The 20,259-nt window shown below is 33.8% G+C and overlaps 1 protein-coding gene and 2 long non-coding RNA genes across 3 annotated transcripts; 1 reads left to right on the forward strand and 2 right to left on the reverse strand.

Annotated features, from left to right (window-relative positions):
- Positions 1–1,209: 1,209 nt before the first annotated feature.
- Positions 1,210–2,488, reverse strand: LOC135840399 (uncharacterized). Its single transcript, XR_010557736.1, has 2 exons — positions 1,541–2,488; positions 1,210–1,406 (listed from the first exon to the last, which is right to left on the reverse strand). It is a non-coding gene; the product is annotated as an uncharacterized LOC135840399 (long non-coding RNA).
- Positions 2,489–6,726: 4,238 nt separating this feature from the next.
- On the reverse strand, positions 6,727–7,721 carry LOC135840395 (uncharacterized). Its single transcript, XR_010557735.1, has 2 exons — positions 6,989–7,721; positions 6,727–6,896 (listed from the first exon to the last, which is right to left on the reverse strand). It is a non-coding gene; the product is annotated as an uncharacterized LOC135840395 (long non-coding RNA).
- Positions 7,722–10,901: 3,180 nt separating this feature from the next.
- On the forward strand, positions 10,902–19,787 carry LOC135840030 (putative fatty acyl-CoA reductase CG5065). The gene is made up of 8 exons (XM_065356343.1): positions 10,902–12,084; positions 12,165–12,413; positions 13,376–13,521; positions 18,188–18,297; positions 18,428–18,623; positions 18,786–19,028; positions 19,108–19,368; positions 19,534–19,787. The coding sequence occupies exons 1-8, from the start codon at positions 11,887–11,889 to the stop codon at positions 19,640–19,642; spliced, it is 1,512 nt and encodes a 503-aa protein (XP_065212415.1). The 5' UTR covers positions 10,902–11,886; the 3' UTR covers positions 19,643–19,787.
- The last annotated feature ends 472 nt before the right edge of the window (positions 19,788–20,259 follow it).

Below are 20,259 nucleotides of genomic sequence, written 5' to 3' on the forward strand. Positions count from 1 at the left end.
TATATTTTATAAGTACACTGGCAACAATGCCATGACAATGCCGCTAGTCTTGGCTTTGAAGGTAATAAATGGTTGTCTTGTTATGAGAAATATTTTTCTTTGATCGGCTGTTATGTCCAAACTTTTCCATTTAAGCTGATTGCAATCTAAGGCATAAATTTCAAATGATATACCTAAGTATTTTTTTATGCACTCACGTTTCAATATACGTACTTATTTTATATTAGTTCCAAAAATTATTATAGGTACCTACCTACCTATTCGATGTATGTACCAGGTTATTTGGAAATTGTTTCTTGCAAAGCTTCGTCAAATTGAATTATCTACACCCGACATTGATTAAGTACCTCTTAGTATGAGCAGAATGAATATTACAAAGTCTGCTTTAAGCAGCTTAATTTGTTTTGAAAGCGATGCTTGAACTTTTTATTTGAATAAATTGAAAATATGTGCGCACATATTGCTTTTCTGCTAAATATTTCGGTTGGTCACAGTGAATGATAAAAATGATAAGTCAATGATTGGTTGTTGGACTGAGATGATAACATCCCATTCCACCAATCATATGCATCATTTAAAAAAAAAAAAACATGTTCATTGATTGTCATATTATTAGATACCTATTCCTGAGTACGGTCTATAATGATTTTAAAATGTAAAATGAGGCCTTCCTCACAATGAAGCAAGTGCAGGTGGACTGACAGTCTTGGGTTCGGCCATCGCCATCACACTGCTACATACCTAGGTAGCTAAACTCGTCATAACCGCAAAACCGATGAAATAGGTACATAATCTGCGTATTGATATTCAGTGAATTGTTTACTTAGATTTACATTCAAACAAACATCAATATGCAGAATATGTAGGTCTATAGTCATTCTTTTACGCTGTAATTCAGTTGGTATAAATAAGTAAGTATAATGATACTTACTGCACCGTTTTTTAAAAATTGAAACGTTGAGGGAACATCGAAAAGGGTCAAGCAATCAGAAAAAAACCTATCGAGTAAGTAAAAGTATAGGCTTAGGTCTACAGTCTACAATCCGAATCTTAAAATTCACCAATGTAATTTTCAGCCAAATTACTGAAACCTCAGGACAACGAATCCTTCGACTGCTCTCCCCTAATTCCGGTATGATGAATGAACTTTGATCATTAACTTATGCTTAACACTGTTGAGCAAACGCATCTTGAATGAGAAAGACAATATTATGCCTGAACTTTTTATTAAGATTAAATGATATTGTGTGCACACACTCTATTGCATAAGTAGGTATAGGTAATTTTGTTTTAAAAATAATTGATTAAAAACTAGACAGATAGGTGAATATCTGTTTCATTGAGCAAGCCAGATTGACGAATGATCCCGTATTGATCGTCTTCATTTACCTAATCCACCACCAGCTCTGAAAAAGAAACCCACGATCAACGGTTATGCACCTATATTATTATTTTATTCAAAATCCACTATGGTAAATAATCACGTAGGTACTTAGGTAGGTAATTTATAAGTAGTAAGTTAGGTAATGATGTTTCTTACAATGAACCAATCGCAGCTGGATTGATGGGCTTTGGTATAGCCATCACCATTAGACTTGTGCCTAAAATCGCCATAACTGCGAAACCAATCAAATAAGTAATCTGCATGTTGATTTTTTTGAAAAAAAGAGCTTCAACGATTGACTTGATAGTTGATACTAGTAAGTATAATACACAATTCGTGCACCACTGTTAATTTAGTGAAAAGGAATAACTGTTGATGAGAGTGAATTACTGAAGGGTATTTATAATGTACTTACAACCGGGTAATGTTTACGTAATTTGCAATATCATTATTTTGTTTTTTATAGGTATATTAATCAATGTTTGTCGTGTATGAAAAGTGCGTTACGTAGGCAATTGCAATATCATGTTTTGTTTTTGAAATTAACCAATGTTTGTCGTGTATGAAAAGTGCTTTATTTTGATCAGCCGCTCAAATTTCGTGCTTGTAGACTGTAAACAAAACCATTAATCTCGTATGATAAATTATTTGTTTATGTACTGACTGTGCTTATGCCATCTATGTACTGTCACCTAGGGTAATATTTGGTGGGTTCATCTTTTCATTATGAACTCTAGTAGCAAAGATACTACCATTATGTAGGTATGTATACTTCGAGAGTTTTCCTATATGCCAGTTATATCTACATAGAAAATAGTTAGGAGGTCCAGTATTGTGTTTTCGTAAATCCCAAGAGAATGTAAAAATGTAAAACCGTCTAAAATTGAACCTTCACGGCAAAATAATCACTTTTTTATGATACGAATAAAACTTGAAAGTTGGATACCACTTGAATATTTTGTACGATTTAATTTTCAAAACGAGATTATTAATACCTACTCATGTCCGAGAGCACTAGCCAGTGGACTCGAAGGCTGTAAATTTTAATCAGAATTCAAAATAATTAATAATATATTTCAAAACATAAAATGGCATACTTACCGACTGTTACTACGAGTATTTCTTTGACATTGAATATTTGCATATTTCTTCGCCAAACCCATCTGAACCTTTCATCATAATAAAAATAGGCCTACCAAACAATTGAAAATACGATGTTACTCGAGTGATCGTTTGCTGAATTTCGGAGAGCACTGAGTTTGGAAAAAAATGTAGAAACATTATGAAAAATTGAAAATGTGTTGTAACGGTCAGGTTTTTCACTGATTCGAAATCGATATGGGTCATTTCATGTCAACTCAACCAAAAAAAGGCGATTTTGAAAGTCATGGCTTTCGATTTCGCTCAAATTTTTTTACAATATGTACCCACCCAGTAAGTAAGAAAGCCGCAATCAGTTTGGTCCCAGTCCCCTCAGGGAGCGGATGGGGGGCCTTCCATTATTTTCACATTGTCTCGAGGTACTCAACTACAGCAGCCCATTCCTCCAAAACTATGATACTTTGATCAAAACTGATTTCACAGTTCAAAAGGGCATTGAATTTTGAACTTTTTAAGAATTTTGAAATTTTCAAAAGTTGAAAGTTGAACTTTCAATTTGAAAGTTTAAATTTCAATTTGAAAGTTTAAATTTCAAAATGGCGCTGTAAGTGGGAGCTACCATTTAAAATTTTGAAAAAATTTCCATAGATGTACATTTTGATACTTTTTCGAAATATGAGGGGGAGCACCCCCACCACCAATTTTGGGCGAAATTTTCGAAAAAAATCTGGGGCATGTGATACATCGAATTCTATGTTTTTGGTGACGATGAACACGAATATGACGTCAGATTTTTGATAGGACCCCATCCACGGCCCCCAGCACCTCCCCAAAGGGGGTAAAAGTTCAAAAAAGCGTTTTGTTCGTGTGACACATGGAATAGTATGTTTTTGGTGACGCTGAACACGAATATGACGTCAGATTTTGGATTTGACCCGTCTACGGCTCCCAGCACCTCCCCAAAGGGGGTGACCCCCCCCAAATAGTCACATTCGTGTGACACATGAAATAGTATGTTCTCGATATCGCTGAACACGAATATTGCCTTAGTTTTTCGAATCGACTTCACCCATGGCCCCCAGAACCTCCACCAATAGGTAAAAGTCCAAAAAAATTGTTGGGGCCGTGGATGGGGTCCTATCAAAAATCTGACGTCATATTCGTGTTCAGCGTCACCAAAAACATAGAATTCGATGTATCACATGCCCCAGATTTTTTTCGAAAATTTCGCCCAAAATTGGGGGTGGGGGTGCTCCCCCTCCGTCAAAGAGTTCCATCTCGAAACCTAAATATTTCGAAAAAGTATCAAAATGTACATAGAATTTTAAATGGTAGCTCCCACTTACAGCGCCATTTAGAAATTTAAACTTTCAAATTGAAAGTTCAATTTTCAACTTTTGAGAATTTCAAAATACTTAAAAAGTTCAAAATTCAATGCCCTTTTGAACTGTGAAATAAGTTTGGATCAAAGTATCATAGTTTTGGAGGAATGGGGTGCTGAAGTTGAGTACCTCGAGACAATGTGAAAATAATGGAAGCCCCCCCATCCACCCCCTGAGGGGGCTGGGACCAAACTGATTGCGGGGGTGGGTGCATATTGTAAAAAAAATTTGAGCAAAATCGAAAGACATGACCCAAAAACGTTGGTTGAGTTGACATGGAATGACCCATATTGTAGTTCAAAAATTCGGATGTAATCTCAAGTGCCCCCTATTCCTCTTTGCTTAAATTTCTCTACGCCACATTTTCATCTTGAGAAAAATTTTTAAGAACTGAAACGTTCATAGGAACATTAAGGTACATTTCAATTACAAAACAAACAAACAAGGGACCCTTTTGAACTATGTAGCATCCTTCGATTTGAACAAAACCAAGTTAGGTCAAAAAAAGCATATCCTAAAACTCCGAAAACAAAATTTAAGGTCTTACGGTTCATTTTTGGATTTTTATTTTTAAACGTTGAAAAAAGAAGTTCAAAAAAGTTGTTCTATGGGCGATTTTTAAGCTACATATTACATGAGATATAATTATTTTTTTGATCAAGTGAACCAATGTGAATAATTTTTTTAATTCAACTCCCACACTCAAAAACAATAAGTTCTAATGAGCTATTGTAGTGGGGACTTGAGACTCCAAGTTACCCACCTAGTTGGGATGGGAACTTTATGCCCAGGCGGAGGCTACACTGATTATATCAGCACTCTCTGCTGGTTTAGTACCACAGAGAGGTAGCCGGAGCCTCAGATGTCTGCCTCTTGGCAGTTGGATATAGATCATAATAGACGAAGCATCTTTCACGCTGGACGTCAGCTCTTTATCCAATGCTCAGCAGAATAGTCTTGTATAGACTGTATTTGGCTATTGTAGTAACATCTGTCAGACTGTCAGGCATGTGCAATTGTGCGCACTACTGTCAATATATCTTGAGACGTACACTTGTATCTTCTTTAGTGTGTTGATATAGTTTCACTGGTTGGGTCCCCAAAGCTAGTGGTTCCCCCATAGGAAGTAAAAGCCAGTGTGGGACCGCAGGGAGGGACAAGCACCCTAACCCCCCCCCCAACATTATTTTGAAGCCTCCGGCAATTTTTCAATTATACTGGTATCTCCAAAAATTTCAATTCACTCTGAAAGAGCAAAAAATCAACTTTAAAACATATAAAGGGCAGTACTTATTGATCACCCTCTCGACCGTCTTAACAGGTTAGGTACCACAAGCTTCTAGGAGTGCCAGTTGAAGTTGAAAAGAAAATTTTAAACCTATGTATTTGTGAATTCCAGAAAAATGCGGAAAACGTTATAATTTTCAAATTAGGTACCTACCTACATAAGAAACGTTTTTTTTTCTTTCGGAAAATTACCATCTACTAAGGTATATGTAGGTACTATACGAGTAGAATACAATTTCAATCTAACTTTTTTGAAATCTACAGCAAGTTAGGGTCAAAAATGATTTTTAGGACCTATAACTTTGGTCGGTGCTTATGGGACATCCTGTCCAACGTTTTAGGTGATCCGTTGATTCTTTGGTGGAATAATCCTCCCCCCCCCTGAAAAAAAAACAATCACAATTCATCAATCCGAATCATGCATTTGAAGAAGATTTGGATGTAGATACATTTACCTACGTCACACATTTTGACAGTTTGCAAGATTTGAAAGAACGATGAACTGTGGGGGGCGTTAAGAGAATGATTCACAGCGAATAATTTGCAATTTTTATAAGAAGCTACCTAATCTTCTGACTCGTTATCAAACATTTATTGAAAAAAAAACATACTTACCTAAGATCAAACTAAATGAAATTATTAACTTGTGTCAATTTTACGATTTCAATCTGGTTCAAATTCTGGAAGAAATAAATCAATTTAAAATGTATTAGATTCTTGACTTGAACAAAATATTGATGTTTCTGATCGTCCCAATAAGGATTCAAAGGAAAAACATAAAGAAAACGAAATCGTGTCATTATAACGTTGTTTCTACTCATCCTATAGTAGCAGTGCCTCTGATAAAAATAAAGGCACGCGCGATACCAAGCACCCTAAAGATAATGAGTAGGGCAGAAGAATATATGCTCTAAAAAACTGAAAATATGCGCATATTTTATGCGCTAATTTTGTCAAAATATGCAAAAAAATTCCCTAAAAAGTCAAAATATGCCAAAATATTCCCACCATTTCCTACACAATATGGATATCATTTTACAGGGAAAAACAAAGTGAATTCAATGGTAACATTATTAATTTGATAAAGTGATTAATCTTATATTTTGAGGCAGTTTTTTATACAGTATTGACATTCTCCATTCAAAAAAATGTGAGTTCAAGAAATTACAAAAAATAAAAATTTATGTTCAAAAAATTACAAAAAAAGCCATTCAAAAAAATTTGTGTTCAAAAAATTACGAAGAAGTGAAATTTTGAAGATTTTTGAAAATATTCCCTAAAAATAGGGAAAAACTGTGAAAATTGATTAAATATGCTGAAATATGCGCAAAAACAGGCAAAAATATGCTAAAACATGCATTTTTAGTCGAAATATGCTAAAATATGCAAAATAACATTGGCTCATTCGACTCAAAATCTCTTGATTCGCAAAGATGTGTTGGATATTCCCTACCTAATGGCATAGAAAAAAATATGCTAAAGAATATGTTCTTCTGCCCTAATAATGAGCACGAGGAGAATGAGGATGACAACAAAGAGCCAAAGCCAGAAGTGGAAAGTAAGTAAATAAAATTATGTGCACACTTTTTATTGCATAATTTAGGCAGGTAGGTAGTTCGAAAAATACTTAATTAAGTAGGTAGTCTATACTTGATAAATACATATTATAAATATCGGTATCTTTACGAGCAATCCTCAAATCCTGCGTTGACCGTCTTCATTTACCTATTCCACCACCAGCTCTGCAAAATCAAATCATCATCAACAGTTAGGTATTAGATATTTTATTCAAAGTGCAATGATTATGTATTAGGTATGAGATATTTCTTCTTACAATGAACCCAACACAGTTTCATCGATAGGCTTTGGCACAGCCATCACCATTAGACTTGTGCTTAAAATCGCCATAACCGCAAAACTAATCAAGTAAGTAACGTGCATGTTGAATTTTTGGAAAAAGAATGATAATAATTGGTCAGAACGAAGTACTGAAGGATATTTATTCAACTGAGTATAATGTTATCTATTATTTTATTTTTGAAATGAATGAGCGGTTGTCTTGTGTGAAAAATACTTCGCTTTGATCGGCCGCCTCGAGTCCATATTTTTCGATTGTTAATAATACCGTAAATCTCACATGATTTAGGTAGGTACCTATCTACTATCTACGTATGCATTTACTTGCTATACCACCTGTATTTATTCGATATCAGCTCTAAACGCGTAGATACCTATTCAACATAAACATGCACCACGAGTATGAAAATGATCCTATAGGTACCTCACCTACCTACATGGTAATTAATTCAACAAAATTGAATTCTTGAATTTTTCCACAACTGTTTGACCAATTTCAACAAAAATTTCAGAAGTACTTTACTTATCTGAAGGAGAGAATTGTCATTAGCCAGATTTCATTAGTTTGAATGTATTTTTCGATTTTTGATGATTTTTTTTAAATCTTTGGTTCAAAAATGTGGAAAAATCCAAATTTTACAAAATTGACCTTAGAAAGCTTGAATGGTAAATAAATAAATCGATTGGAATCTACGAGTATTTCAAAACATTTTCGAGTAGTTCTGGAGCCTTTAGTAGATTTTTCAAAGTTGAAATTTCCTCAAAATTTTATCAAGTTAAAATTCAACGATCGGGGGGGTCAAGTTCATTTTTGGCTTTTTAAGGATGTCAAATTTTTGGACTTTCAAAAGGTCCAATTGAGATTAATTTCCGAGTTGGGTGATCGTGTAGCCACAACAAACGATATTTTACATACATATATGTAAGTATACATTATGTATTTCCAAAAAAAAAACAATTCGTTATACAAAGTTTAATTTTGGTCTTACCGAGTGATTATGTATTAAAGTTTCGGGTAAAAATTGAAAAATCACCAGAGGCTCCAGAACGGGTCGAAACTAGTAGGTACTCATTGAGTGTTGAATTGAAAAAACTATTCACTGTTTAAAAATTATATTTTATGAAGAGTTTTTTTTTTAATTCGCCCTTAAAACAAGTTTTTTTAATTTTTCAATTTTTTAAAAATTTGGCAAAAATAACAAATATTAACATTGGACCAGAAATTTTGATTTGGAAGATTTTAGGACATGTTTTTTGGATCTGACTTGATATAGCCAAGAAAGAGGATATTCCACAGTATAGTGGCGTAAGTAGGATCGCTTTTACCTACTCCCATGTAAACTATCACTTTGCCCGCGTTGGGTATGCAGATAAAAAAGACTTAAGACTAATATGTACACTTTTACTCCCCAAGACTAAGATATGTCAAGGTGGAGGATTTGAGACTCAAGCAGTTCAAGCACTAAACTTACATAGGAGTGAGTGGCCCTATTATCTCTGATGGTCAGACCTACACGGTGAAGCGCAAATCAACAAGTGAAGTTCAATTCCTTCTTGACTTGACTGTTTGCCTCAAGTTGAGAAGGAATTGAGCTTTATGAACTTACGAGCTTTTCACATCTGTCCTAAATGGATGGTGTGAAAATACCTCCCTGGTGGTTCCCATGTACTTAACCACTTTACCTTAATGCATCGAATAGGCTTTCTTAAGTGAAGTACTATAGAATCGATCTATTTGATTGGATTCTCTAGTACTTTCCTTATTGATGAAAGATTTACATTTCCACTGATGGAAATATGATAAGTGTCCTTGTCTAGCCAGTGAAGGCATATTTTTTGTCCCCTTACAGTTGCGTTTTTCGATTGTTTATGAGTAGGTAGGTATAGTTGTCTTGTAATGAAAAACATGTACCAGGTACATTACTTTGCTTTGATCTGCCGCCGGAGTTCTTTCATTTTTTGACGACTCTATAATATCAAATCCATAAATCTTGAATGATTTACATTTATATTTACTTACTATACTATTTGTATCTATTGCATTAAGTCCCAAGAGGAAAAAAATATGCGAAAAATAAATTTAAAAATAGGTACCTACCCGAAAAAATATGAAGCTTAAAAAATTTTGAAATTGAAGTGTCCGAATTTCAAGTTGAGGCCTGAGGGTGGTTTTTGCCATTTTTTAGGTACCTGTGGTTAAATGTATCAAAAACTAAAAAAGGAATGAAGGCGGTTGATGCCTCATTTGAAAAATAATTAAATTTCAAATATTTCCCTCATTTACATCACCCCTTTAGGGATTCAGTTTTTGAATTTTTCAGTTAGGTAGAAGATTTTAAATTAAATCATCTCGGAATTAAAAATGCTACACAGCTCGTGATTTTGATTAGTTTTGTAAGTTTAAATTTTGTTGTCAATTTTTTTTCTACATAGTGATCCTTACCTAGGCAAGAAAAAAAAATGTATTCGTCATTTTTATAAAGAAAATGATAAAGCATCTCGACATTAGGTATAGAAGGTTCTGATAAATTTTTCAACTTTCTCGAATTTTTTGTCCTATAGGTAGGTAAGTATATGTATGTTTTTTGAAACTGAAAGTGATTATGCATTTGTTCTTTAAATATTCAATGTTGATATCCTACGTAGGTACCTATTTAAAATTGGGTTAGAATTTTTGAATACTTAATTATTCTCCAAGTTCAAGGTGATGGTTATAGTTGACGAGTACGTACACTTTCTATTTCTTTAGATGTACCTAAGTACCTATTTTGATGGCTATCACATTTACAGGTACATATACTTACGAGCAACTCTCATTTCTGATCAAAATACTATACCTCGAAGCAAAGTTCATCATTTTCATTTTTCACGGTCAATATCATAAAAGTACGATTTGCAGTTTCTGTTTTAACTACCTAATGATTAATTCATGATGAATTCAAAAAAACTATGCTACTGTAACTACAAAGTAAAGTGGAAGTATGTACAGAGGTGGCCAAAAGTCGCGCCCACGTTTGAAAAAAAATTGACGAAACCACACGTGACCGTACCATGTAACGCTACGCAAATGTACTTGGTAATCGAACAGCGAACACGTGGACACATCGACCTTGTAAATAATCTTGTAAGCGAACTGAATAAGCTGCAAGGTCGATGCACTACACGAGATGATAACACAACCACCTAATTGCAAAAACCAACCAGTCCCAACAACAACCGAATCGAGCCGATGCAGGACGAAGTTATGCGCACTCGCGCTCGTTGCATGCCGTAGCTAAAGTTCTAGATTAGGGAAGTATACGCATACGCCATTTTGGTTCGACACAACGGATGTAAACAACATCAGAGCGTATGTATGTATACAATCTTACGAGTAAAAAATGCAATTTTTTCGATTGTTCGCGGGTTCAGGTGAATTTTTAAGTAGTTTCAAGCTAAAGACAATGAAATTTCCTATCGATTGATGTTAAATTTTTGTTATTTCGCGAAAAATTGACGATTTTATGAATACTTTTATTACCCGATTTTTTCATACTATATGTGTCAACTTTAAACTAAAAATACTCAAAATCTTCAGCGAACACACAGGTATTTTATTATATCAAAATGTTCGTAATTTCATCGTCTTTAAAATGGGTGTTTATCGAAAGCTCTACATGCAACCGTTCAAAAGTTGTAGAAGTTTAAAGTTGCGAAAACAATGCAAAAACCAACCGCGGATGGTAAGTATTGAACTTTGAACTAGAATTACTCAAAATTTTCTACGAACACATAGGTATATTAATACAGCAAAACGTTCGTTATTTTATCCTTTTTAAAATGGGTCTTTACCGAAAGCTCTAACTTCTACCGTTCAAAAATTCTTGAAGATCAAAGTTGCGGAAAGTGTTCAAATTGTGTTATCAATGTTATCACTGTTATCAGTCACTTAGTGTTGATTGTAGAACATTTTCCGCAACTTTGATCTTCAAGAATTTTTGAACGGTAGAAGTTAGAGCTTTCGGTAAAGACCCATTTTAAAAAGGATAAAATAACGAACGTTTTGCTGTATTAATATACCTATGTGTTCGTTGAAAATTTTGAGTAATTCTAGTTCAAAGTTCAATACTTACCATCCGCGGTTGGTTTTTGCATTGTTTTCGCAACTTTAAACTTCTACAACTTTTGAACGGTTGCATGTAGAGCTTTCGATAAACGCCCATTTTAAAGACGATGAAATTACGAACATTTTGATATATTAAAATACCTGTGTGTTCACTGAAGATTTTGAGTATTTTTAGTTTAAAATTGACACATATAGTATGAAAAAATCGGGTAATGGAAGTATTCATAAAATCGTCAATTTTTCGCGAAATAACAAAAATTTAACATCAATCGATAGGAAATTTCATTGTCTTTAGCTTGAAACTACTTAAAAATTCACCTGAACCCGCGAACAATCGAAAAAATTGCATTTTTTACTCGTAAGATTGTATACATACATACGCTCTGATGTTGTTTACATCCGTTGTGTCGAACCAAAATGGCGTATGCGTATACTTCCCTAATCTAGAACTTTAGCCGTAGCTACGTTCCGCGTACGTTTGCCGAAGGAATTCTAGCTTCTAGCGTAAAGGGGGGCGCGACTTTTGGCCACCTCTGTACACAGACACAGAAAGAAATACTGTTACATTTTTCCTTGTCACAATTAAAATTCATTCATTTAATTAGATACAATAGATATTCGAGTTTATACATTTATCTGAGCCATTGACTGATGAATTTTCGTGATTCCAAACCGTTACCTACTGTGATTTTTGTGATAATTGCGTAGGATTTTTATAAGAAAAACCAACCTGCTTCGGTGTACTATTTTTAAATTATTTGTTTTAAAAAATGGCCGACGAATCGCAAGTGTGCTCGTTTTACGAGGGTAAAAAAATACTGATCACTGGAGCGACTGGATTTATGGGTAAAGTATTGGTGTGGAAGTTATTGCACAGCTGTCACAAACTGGATACAATTTACGTACTCATCAGATCCAAGTATGGTAAAAGTCCGATGTCTCGTAAATCAGGATTTTTTGGATCACTGGTACCTAACAAATCGTGATTAAAATAAAGTTTTTATAGCTTGTAGGTACCTACTTAACAATCATCGTGAAATGTTCCCAGATTTTTAATGATTTCAAAAAAAATAATCCAGAAATACTCGCTAAAGTGGTACTTGTTAGCGGTGATGTCGGCGAAGAAGGATTAGGATTATCCGATAAAGATCGTAAGCTGTTGATTGATGATGTATCCGTTGTGTTTCATAGCGCTGCTATTTTAAAAATGAACTTGGATTTACGTACGGCTGTTACAATAAATACTATTGGAACTATAAGAATGTTGGATTTGGCGCGACAGATGAAAAAATTACAGGTAATAAGTTTGACTTGCTTGTAAATTAAAAATTTGGACACTCTCCAATCTGAACAACACCAAGTTAGATCAAAAGAGCATGTCTTAAAATATCTTCAACCGAAATTTCAAATCCTGAGATAAATTTTTGGAAAATTATTGAAAGTTTAAAAAATTCAAAAAAGCTGTTTAAAGGGTGATTTTAAATGAAGAAAGCATAAATAAATTGTTCCAGAGGTTCCCAAAATGGCACACCATTCAATTTTTTAAATGAAAATTATGATTATGGCGTATTTTTTGTAATTAGACATGGAAAAAATTGAAAAGTTTCAACGAAAGTGTCAATTTCAGCCCTTAAGAGCAGATTCTAAAAACTAATCGAATCCCAAAAAACCGCTTTCTTCAGGGTTGGGCCTTAAATTCGCCTACTAGGGGGTCAAAATCCGAGATAATTTTTTTTTGCATCGTTTTGTTCGGTGTAACCTTGAAAAAAATGTACCTACCTCTTCCTACAACCTACTCGTAATTTGATTTGTATCTAGGTAGGTACTCATTTCTCTGTTTCCGAGAAAAAGCCTTGACGTAGGTTGTAAGTACATTTGAGATACATGCATATATGTATTATAGAACCATTGTTTACACATGTTACAGCTGATTTTATTCTTGATATCTGATGGGTACCTATTTTGAATTATTTATTAGAAAATTTTAAACATTACTCACGAGTAATATGTTAATATTCAACAAAATATAAACATTTAACAGATAGGTACTACAAGCTACATAGGTATTAAGTGAGTAAGAACGATGCATTCTGATATTTGCATTATTCGAAAGTTCAGAGGTAAGTAGATATATATCATAAAATTTCCGAGTATTGTATGTTTAAAATCAGGAACATTCGTATTTATAATCAATGAAACCTACTTAGCAAAAAAAATCATAAATGATGAACAAATTTTTTTTTTTTTTTGGATTTTTAGGCATTTGTTCATGTTTCTACTGCATTTTGTTGTTGTGAAAATAGCGCAATTGAAGAAAAAATTTACCCATCGAAACATAACGCTTACGATATCATTAAGCTTGTTCAATGGATGGACCCTGAAATATTGGAAAAAATAACACCCAAGTAAATAAGCAGCATTATAAGCACCCATTCACTTCGAATTCGATTTAATACTCGAACCAGATACCATAATATGTTAATTAGGTATGTAGTTTATATGTACAATACACGAGTTAGTTAGTTAGAATGAATCATTTTGTCGCCGATCAGATATTAGGAATACTAGTCGTTCAAGTGAAAACGATTTGAGTAGGTTTGAGGAAATAGAGAGATCAAAGTGGATAAGAAAAAAGTTGTTTTGTTTTGTTACTCTCATTAAATTATCACTAAATAATTTACCTATTCTAAATCAGCACCAAAAATGCACTTGACACCGTCATGAAAAAATTCCTGTCATCACTCGAAAAAGATTATTAGGTAGAATTCAACACTAAAAAATGAATTTGAAATCACCACGAAAAGCTCTAAGCTGAATTAGAAAAATTTTAATGAATCATTTTAGGTAAAAAATAATGTATTCCAAGTCATCAAAAAAAATTATCAAAAATCACTACTGTCGTGTAAGTTAGCCTGTTTATACATAACTTAGGCAAAACTTACGACATATTTATCCAAATTTCTTTCAAGGTTAAAATCGAGAGTGCGAAATTGGCTAGGTATTACCTACCTAGCGAATAGGGCTTTATTACGTATATCGAGGTCATTAAATGTGCGTCCGCACTTTATCTATTTTTCCATCTTCCTTAATTTTTCTTGTAATGCGGAATTTGTTAATTTTTTCTCGAGATTAAAATGGTTCAATTTTCCGTATTCGTGTCGTGATTAATTTGATCAAATGACTTCTTAAATCGAATGTGAAGCTTTTCAATATGTGAGGGTGCATACAAAAACGTACTACCTTATGGCCAACAAAAAATTCTTCACCCAATTTTCATAGGGACTCTTTCAAAAATCGAGTGGAACCCTCCGTCTTTCTATTTTGGTTCTCGATAGGCTTCATGTATCTTCTTTGTAAATACTCCCTACCTTTTGAGAATAGTGAAACGATTTCTTTTAGGACATTCATATAATTATTATGTAGGTAGTCAGGTTAAACTTTGCTCCTGTGAACCTATTCCCAGAATCCCTATTTCTCTCTTTTAGGTAATCCTCCTTCAAAATCCCCTTTTCTAATCTTATCTTTGAAACCTACACTACACTACAAAAACATTTCATTTGAAATAATCTAAGCTGAATTTAAAAAAATTAAATTTGAAGTGAAAAAATAGTCAAATACTACGCAAACTTATGGAGTGATCCTGACAATGAAGTCGAAGTGGCAAACCATGAGGAGAACAAGTATGATCCATTCTCTTGGGAAGAGCTATATGGAGCCTTGAAAAGCTCCAGAAATGGAAAAGCCCCAGGCAGCGATAAGTTACCAACACACTTATTCAAGAACGCCACAACAACCATTAAGAAGAGACTGCTAGCTTTCTACAAAAAAATACTATCAGGAGCTACCATACCCAAAAACTTCCCTGCTGCAATGGTGATACCCATTTTCAAAAAAGGAGACCAAACTGACCCAGGAAACTACCGTGGAATTAGCCTACTAAATGCTGCTTACAAAATACTTACTTTCAAAGATGCTAGTGAAAAGAATCCAGAGCCATGCAGAGCCAATAATATTGGAATGCCAAAATGGATTTTGAAAGGAAAGATCATGCATGGATGAGATATATGCAACAAAGCTGCTACTGGAGAGGAGACGAGAATATAACCTAGAAACCCACGTGTGCTTTGTTGATCTGGAGAAAGTGTATGATTGAGTACTGAGGAAGAAGTTAATTTGAAATCCTGAGGAAAATCAAAGTGAATGAACAAATAGTATGCTTAATTGAAGAAATATACACGGATACCTAATGTAATAAGAGTAAGACCTGGAAACATGTCGGAAGCAATGAAGATATGAAGAGGTGTAAGACAGGGATGCCCAATCTCATGTAGTCTGTTCAACATCTACTTTGACAACATAATTAAAGAATGGCTGAAAACAAGGGCTATTAAATTACCGTAATTTATTCGCTGGTAAAATACGGCGGTAAAATACGGTATTTTACGGTATTTATGGTATTTTACTAGTTTGGATATGAAGAGTTATTTTTTGTAGTTTGACTTCAAAATTCTGAACTACTGACCTGCCTTGGAAGTGAATTTTCATCTGTTTTAGGTGTTATTAAAGATTATAGAAAATTTTCCATGTACATTTTTTGGAAATTTACGGGTAAAATTTTTGGTAACTTTCAAATCATAAATTTCCATGGAATTTGGAAATTTATGAAGGAAAGATAGAAAAAAAGTGTTAATTTGGCTTTTTGGTAAATTATGGTAAAATATGGTAATAAACTTTTGGTAACATACTGTAAAATACGGTAAAATACCACTGTAATTTACCAACATAAATTACATTACAGCCCTGCTGAAAACCAAGCCAAAAGGGTTAGACTACATCAATGACACCCATGTCAATACCCTGCTATTTGCTGATGATCACCTGCCCAGTTGGGTGAAAATCTGCTCTTACGCGACATAAAAACGTGGCAGGAAATTTAACACTTCACGCCAATGCTTTTTCTGTCGATTAATCGGCGCGTATTTTATTTACGCGTACAAATCTGCCATTGATCAATATTCTAGAAATTTTTTGGCACTAGCAGGGATCAAACTTGATTCTCCTGGATCTGTGAGTGGAATCCTTGCTACCTACTTCACTAGGGAACTTGGTAGAAGTGAATAATGATTTATATACTAAGCTAAAACACACGCGCAATAAGTATACCACATTTACGCGCGTTTTTCAGCAAATATGTGAATAAATACACTACGCAAATATTTTGTAGCGTATTTTTGTGGCTAGTTTTTTCAACACACAAAAATATGCCACATAATTTAGAAGTGTAGCGGCTTTACATGTTAAAATACGCTACAAAATATTCTTGTGGCGTGTTTATCAGCAGAAATTTTTTTCTGTTGTGCAGAAATGTAACAATCTAAAAAGTCGCTTCAAATTACGCCTGTGTTACACCTGTGAATTGAAGCGTGATTTTGAAAACTGTAAAATCTGCTGCATGGCAGCAGTTTAAAGTCGCGTTGAAGTATAAAACGCCAATTAAACTGCTCTTTACAACATATTTATTGGCAGAAGGGCAGATTTTCACCCAACTGGGTGTGGTCTTTGATGACAACAAAGATGACTTGCAGAGAGCGACGCACAACCTTCAGAAAGTAGCTGCTAAATACAGAATGAGAATCTTGTCGTCAAAAACAAAAGTTATGGCCTTTTAGGGGAAAGAGCGAGTATGCAGTAAAATTGTTGTAAATGGACTGCTAGTGGAACAAGTTGGAAAGCTTTAAATATCTCGGATGTTAGCTATCATATGAAGGAGAAGTTGACTCACAACTTAAGATCAATAAATTCCTAAGAGTAAGCGAAGTGATAAACCGAGCAATTCCTCTAAGAAAAGTCAGAGCTGAAACTCAAATAAGGATCTACAATACACTGGCATGACCAATGCTGTTGTATGGAAGTGAAACACAGATGATGAGAAAGGATATAAAAAGCAGAGTAACCGCAGCTGAAATGAAATTCATGTGAGCCACGGCAGGATGTATGAGACGAGATAGGAAAAGGATGAAGACATCCTGAATTCCTGAAGCAGCTAGAAGCAGAGCCAATCATTAGACGAGTGAAAGATTACAGAAAGAAATGGCGAAAACACGTTGATAGAATGCCTGATGAACAGTCCCCTTGAAAAGTCAAAGAATACACTCCAACTGGCAGGAGGAGCAGAGGAAGACCGAAGAAAAAACTTGATGATACATCGGCAAGCAATTCTTCTACAGTTTTCTAGATGGGCTGAACAACTCACCGGGTCAAAGTTCAATGATGATGATGATTAGACAAAAATTTATTTTAAAAATCACCGATAAAGTTTTATCATAAATTACTGCAAACAAAATTCGTGTGAAATACTTAATCACGAAAAAAGTTCCAGAATCCAAAACTACCTATATAATCTAATCTAAATAACTATAGAAAATTCACTTGAAATCATCATGAAAAAATTCATTTGCCATCACTGGAAAAAAAATTAATTCGAATTCAAAACCAAAAAATTTCTAAAAAAAATTAAATTCTAAAATTAAATTACAAGGGAAAAATTTATTCGAAAAATCACCAAAAAATTTATTGAACACCTCTCAACAACGATAAATTACAAAAAAAAAAAAAAATCACCACACACAAACAACTTCAAATCAACTTCTTGAAGGCACATCAAAATCACAAAAATGGTTCGTGAGATCTGAGAGCTAAAACATTTCGAGGTAATAAACCGTATTGCACCCCCAGTTAATATAATGTTAATAGATTTGCATAACCAATTCGCCGTAAATGCACGCAAGATTCTTAGTCAAGTCCGCGGGTCCGAGTTACATTTTTTTACGAATTCTTTTCGATGGAATCACCAGGCATTTATTTGCGCTGTAAAACTACCAAGAAAGTTCAAAGAAAAGGAGGTTGGAAATTTTTCCGTGTTTTTGATTTTTTTTTTCGAAACTGTTTTTAAACTTCGAAGGCTTAAGTTTAGGGCAAATCTGTTTGCAGGGCTTTGAAAAAATTACCTACCTATTATGATTCTGTGATTCAAAATGTTCTTTTACCTAAGTACCTATATATTTTTTGCAGATTAATACATCCTTCACCTAACACATATATCTATTCGAAACGACTATCCGAATCTGTACTTCAAAATTACGCATCTGAAGTACCCATCATTGTGGCAAGGCCAAGTATAGGTAATATAATACCCCTTTTTATCTCTTTATCTCTTTCATTTCAGCAAAAATAGAGCATGATTCGCGGGAAAAAAAAATGTTAGTCAACTTGACTCTGATGACCAAAAAAAATCAAAATTTCTGTTCACAGTCATCGGATCTTTCAAAGAACCATTAGAAGGATGGTGTGATACGTTCAATGGACCTGTAGGATTTTTCGTAGCTGGAGCCAGAGGTGTAATACGAACCACTCTGATGAATATGCGCAGCAAAACAGACGTAATACCTGCTGACATGGCCATCAATAGTATCGTAATTCTGCCTTGGGCAAATCAACGAGAAGAATTGTAAATTTATTACTAGACACTTCATATATTTTCACTATTCGTGAGCTTTACAATTTTTTTGATAAAATATTTCTTTTCGACTGATGCGAATTACTAGCGAAAAATGGCACATCAGTATGTACCAATTCTGCCAACTTAATGTGTGTGGTTTTTTTTTTTTAGATTAAACCAAATCAGTGTGTATAACATCACGCAAAATTCATACGAAGATTTAACTTGGCTTGGCATGAAGAAGTATCTGACATGCAGTTTTTTAAAATATCCGTTTGATACGATACTCTGGTATCCGAATTTAGGTTACACGGAGGATAGCGTTGTAGTGTACAAGATTAAAGATATTTTTCTGCATTATTTACCCGCCTACGTAATCGATTTCGCTTTAAAGCTAGCTGGCCAAAAACCTTTGTAAGTTGAAGATTTGCCATCGTCGGTTGGATTTGATATGACGATCGAATTTCACAATATTGTTTGTATACGATTTCAGTTTGATCAACATACACGATAGAATTCACCAAGCTGAAAACTTGCTGACATATTTTACTCGAAAACAATGGATATTTGTGCATGATAAAGTATTACAACTGGAGCAAATTCTAAATGATACTGATAGGAAGCTTTTTCCGGTGAACATGAAGGATATAAGCGATTTTCAAAGTTACATGGATGATATTTTGGTATCGTGCAAGACGCGCATATTCAAAGAAGATATGAAAATGATCGGTAAAGCGAAAAGAACATTAAAAATGTAAGTTGAGTTGAAATTTTCAACGTTGTACTTCATTTTTTTTTTGATAAAATCGGTATCAACTTTTCCCATGGTTTGGAGGTTTTTGTCTTATGTTTTATTTATTTTTTCCAACTTCTAACTTTCAATCATGATAATTTATCTACTTCATTTTATTTTTTGCAGAATGTATGCCGTGGATAAAATCGTTCTTGTCTTAAAATACTACTTGCTTTGGAAAATTCTTATGGCCATTTTTAATGTGATTATGGTTATATTTAATCATACGAACTAATCCCCTACTTGCGTAGATATTCTTAATGTTAATGAACAAATTTTCATGTTACAAATTATTTAAATTTTATACTCAATATTTGTCTGTAAAAACATTTAATTTTTTTAAAATAAATATGCAATTAATCTTGTTTTTATTTCAAAAATTTATGCTTTCTCATTCAGTAAAATAATTTAGACTTGGCTATCAGTAAGTAACTTCTGTTTATTTAAAAAAAAAAAATAAGCTTTACTTGCTTCGAAATTACAATTATTTTATGAAAAAATAATTCAACCTTTTGACTACATATTTTGTAAGTACGCCTCTTGTACGCCTTGGTATTGATGCAATAGGCAACTTATCAAACTCAAGAAAAACAATTTACCTGTTCGTATTCTCAAATTAATTCTATTCTTAAATTAAACTGCGTTCTCATGAACTCACTTCACTTCATAATGGAATCCTTTGGGTAGGTAAATATCTACCTATAAAAATATAAATTTTATTTCATTCTTACTCCAATAAATTGTGCTTTCGAAACGCTTTGTGTTTTTAGTTCGTTTTTTCTTATGAATAAGGATACTGGAGCTAGCATTTTTCTCTAATAGTAAAATTCGATGCATCGAATCGTTTCATTT

The sequence above is a fragment of the Planococcus citri genome, chromosome 3 (assembly GCF_950023065.1).
Source record: "Planococcus citri chromosome 3, ihPlaCitr1.1, whole genome shotgun sequence".
Classification (NCBI taxonomy): Eukaryota; Metazoa; Arthropoda; class Insecta; order Hemiptera; family Pseudococcidae; genus Planococcus; species Planococcus citri.

Bases quoted from the DNA above. Each gene is read 5' to 3' on its own strand.
- LOC135840030 (XM_065356343.1), top strand. From the start codon at position 11,887: ATGGCCGACGAATCGCAAGTGTGCTCGTTTTACGAGGGTAAAAAAATA. The intron at 12,085-12,164 runs GTACCTAACAAA...AAATGTTCCCAG, and splicing joins CAGGATTTTTTGGATCACTG to ATTTTTAATGATTTCAAAAA. The intron at 18,624-18,785 runs GTAAATTTATTA...TTTTTTTTTTAG, and splicing joins GCAAATCAACGAGAAGAATT to ATTAAACCAAATCAGTGTGT.